Genomic DNA, 2,480 nt, shown 5'->3' with positions numbered 1-2,480 from the left:
TACTGGCAACATCCCAGCATTAACTGTATTACAAGAATCCGGAGAAACTAACTACAAGTAAGACTTGCCTGTTTTTACCAGCAGCTAATGAGTATGCTACTCAGCAGTAAATACCATGATTCTGCATTTCAGGGAGTTATTTAAGTTGTGAAGTATGTTACTACAATCACACTAAGATGACAACCTTAAAATGAGTATTCAGTTTAGCATCTGAGAGTAAATAAAAAGCAAAGCTGTCAAATTCCCGAGACAACCTTTTTAAGCAAGTGATTCAAATACCAATTCACAAGCGATGATGATCACAGCACCATGCAATCCATGACATTTAACAAATATTTTAAACATGAAAAGTTGACTTCCCTTAAAGATAACAGTGTACAAGCAACAGAAGAATGGCCTCTACTTATTCACTATCATGCATTGTAACTATAAAATTTAAAATAATCAAATTAAATGATGACATAATAGGTGAACAACATTTCTGAGGATTACGAGGACCTTAGAGCAAGAAGTTACACTATGATCATGAACTGATGTAAAAACATCACGGTGGTTAGAAGAATCCTGATGCTTAACTTGTGTGATGTCTCTACTGAACACTTCTACCAAATGTGTATTTAGAAATTAATTTTAATGTCAGTTAACATCTTTCACGGCCTGCCAACCCCAAACACACAGGGGAAAAAGAAACTCAACCCAAGAAAGCAAGCTACCAGACTATTTTAGAAGACAACAAGAGGCAGGAAGTAAGAAAGCCCATAATTTCCTCATCTTTATAGGGAAAAAATGACAGAAGTTTAGCCAAGCTTTCTGCCTATTTGTGGTTTTGTTTGCTAGGAAATGAAGCAGCATCACCACAGAAAAGTTTAATTTCTCTGCTTCAGTTGGTCTCTAGTAACAATATTTGAAAATCTCACACATCTTTTGAGAGAATTTATAAAATAATGTAAGCTTGTAAAGTGAGAGTATGTTAAGACAGAAAAAAGACAAGAGAGAGTTAAATAATAAAAATCAAAGCAAGGATACTGCAAGGAAAACACTCAGCAAAAATCAGAGCTACCTACATTAAAGGCAAGTGGGGAAACCAGAAAGGAAATCCACCATAATAACCTGATAATCACCTTAGTTTCACCGTTTAAAACTTAAGCACGGGCAGATTAACCTATTAACAGACAACATGGATAGATGCAAGGCATATAGATTCGGGCCCAACTTTAAAACAAAAACCCTCACAATCTGTGCAAAGATTTATCGTACACTGGGCTAAAATACACATACACACGCACACTAAAAGCCCTGAATTAGGATTACTAGAAAAGAGGAATCAAACGTTAGAAGTTTGAAGAAAGGTCATCTACACACTTAATGTAGTAAAAGCTTTCGTCTAACATACAAGTTAAGGCCTTCTCAGGAGACAGAGTGAAAGGAGTCTGAAAAAATAATCCCAAGCAGCAAGTGCAGCTCAGGATGTGTACATGACTGGGCAAGTATGCACCATAAGACATTATTCCCCCTTTACATAAGCATAGAAACATTCACCACAGAAAAGCATTTCCTGTAAAACTTGGAGCTATTTGAAAGCCAACCGGTTTTCACATCGAAAACAAAACATGAAGGTGAGCGTCAGCTCCCCATAGGTTGTGACAAATTATGGCCTGTTACCTTTAAAGTTCTTGATCACTAATTTCTTAGCGGAGCCAGGTTTACTGTTGGCGAAACTGGAAACAGTAGAGGAGGCAGCTTTGGTCAGGCCATTTGCATGGTGCCCCACAGCCACTGACGAAATTAAAAGGCTTTTATTTTTGAGCTGTTGTTGGTGCTGCTGTTGAGAAGAGGCAGCAGGAGAGGAGGATGAAGAGGACTCTTCAGCCATCTTCACATCGAGTCCAATAAAATCCACGGAGTCCTCAAAGCGCAGCTTCTTCTGGAGGTGATGGTTAGAGGAGGCAACCCCTGAGGAGGAGCACGAGGAGGTGGAGATGACGGAGGAAGACGATGAGGAGGTGTTCTTGGAAGGAGAAGAGGCGCAGGAAGAAATGGAATCGAATTCTTCTCTTTCAGAATTGCTGTTGCTGCTGTTATTTAACTTTCTCTTCTTGCAGGAGGAGCTGCTGCTGGTATTACCATCAGTGGCAGGTCTGACCTCCTGGGCTGCAGCTGGGGGGTTGGGGGAAGAGAAACCTGTGGGAAACATGAACACACAGAAGTGAACAGGCTGAGGGGCATCAAATCCTTGTGATGTAACAGAGAGAGAGAGAGTCTGAGTCAGTCTCTGTTCGGTGTCTCTCGAGGGGGGTCTTTCAACTCCTCTCTCTCATCAGTGGAGTCCTTCCGTGTTTCCTCTCTGTCGCCTTCTTCTTCCTCGGAGGAACCACTTTATCTTCTCTCTTCCCCTTCTCTTTATTACTTTGTTTCTTCACGTACTTGGTCTCTGTTTTCCTGCTTTTCCTCCCTTCTCAGCGGAGTGTCTCCCGTTCCTG

The 2,480-nt window shown here is 40.9% G+C and overlaps 1 protein-coding gene across 1 annotated transcript in view; it reads right to left on the bottom strand.

Annotated features, from left to right (window-relative positions):
• CUL4B (cullin 4B) overlaps nucleotides 1-2,314 on the bottom strand; it is a 22,154-nt gene extending 19,840 nt beyond the window's left edge. The window contains exon 1 of the mRNA XM_010021847.1: nucleotides 1,663-2,314. Coding sequence (XP_010020149.1) covers nucleotides 1,663-2,194 — 532 coding nt within the window. The 5' untranslated portion in view covers nucleotides 2,195-2,314. The remainder of the gene's footprint in view (nucleotides 1-1,662) is intronic.
• Nucleotides 2,315-2,480: the final 166 nt, after the last annotated feature.

This window comes from Nestor notabilis, unplaced genomic scaffold (assembly GCF_000696875.1).
Source record: "Nestor notabilis isolate BGI_N333 unplaced genomic scaffold, ASM69687v1 scaffold12029, whole genome shotgun sequence".
Classification (NCBI taxonomy): domain Eukaryota; kingdom Metazoa; phylum Chordata; class Aves; order Psittaciformes; family Psittacidae; genus Nestor; species Nestor notabilis.
The sequence above is the reverse complement of the archived record's forward strand: the minus strand, read 5'-3'. Positions and strand labels throughout refer to the sequence as shown.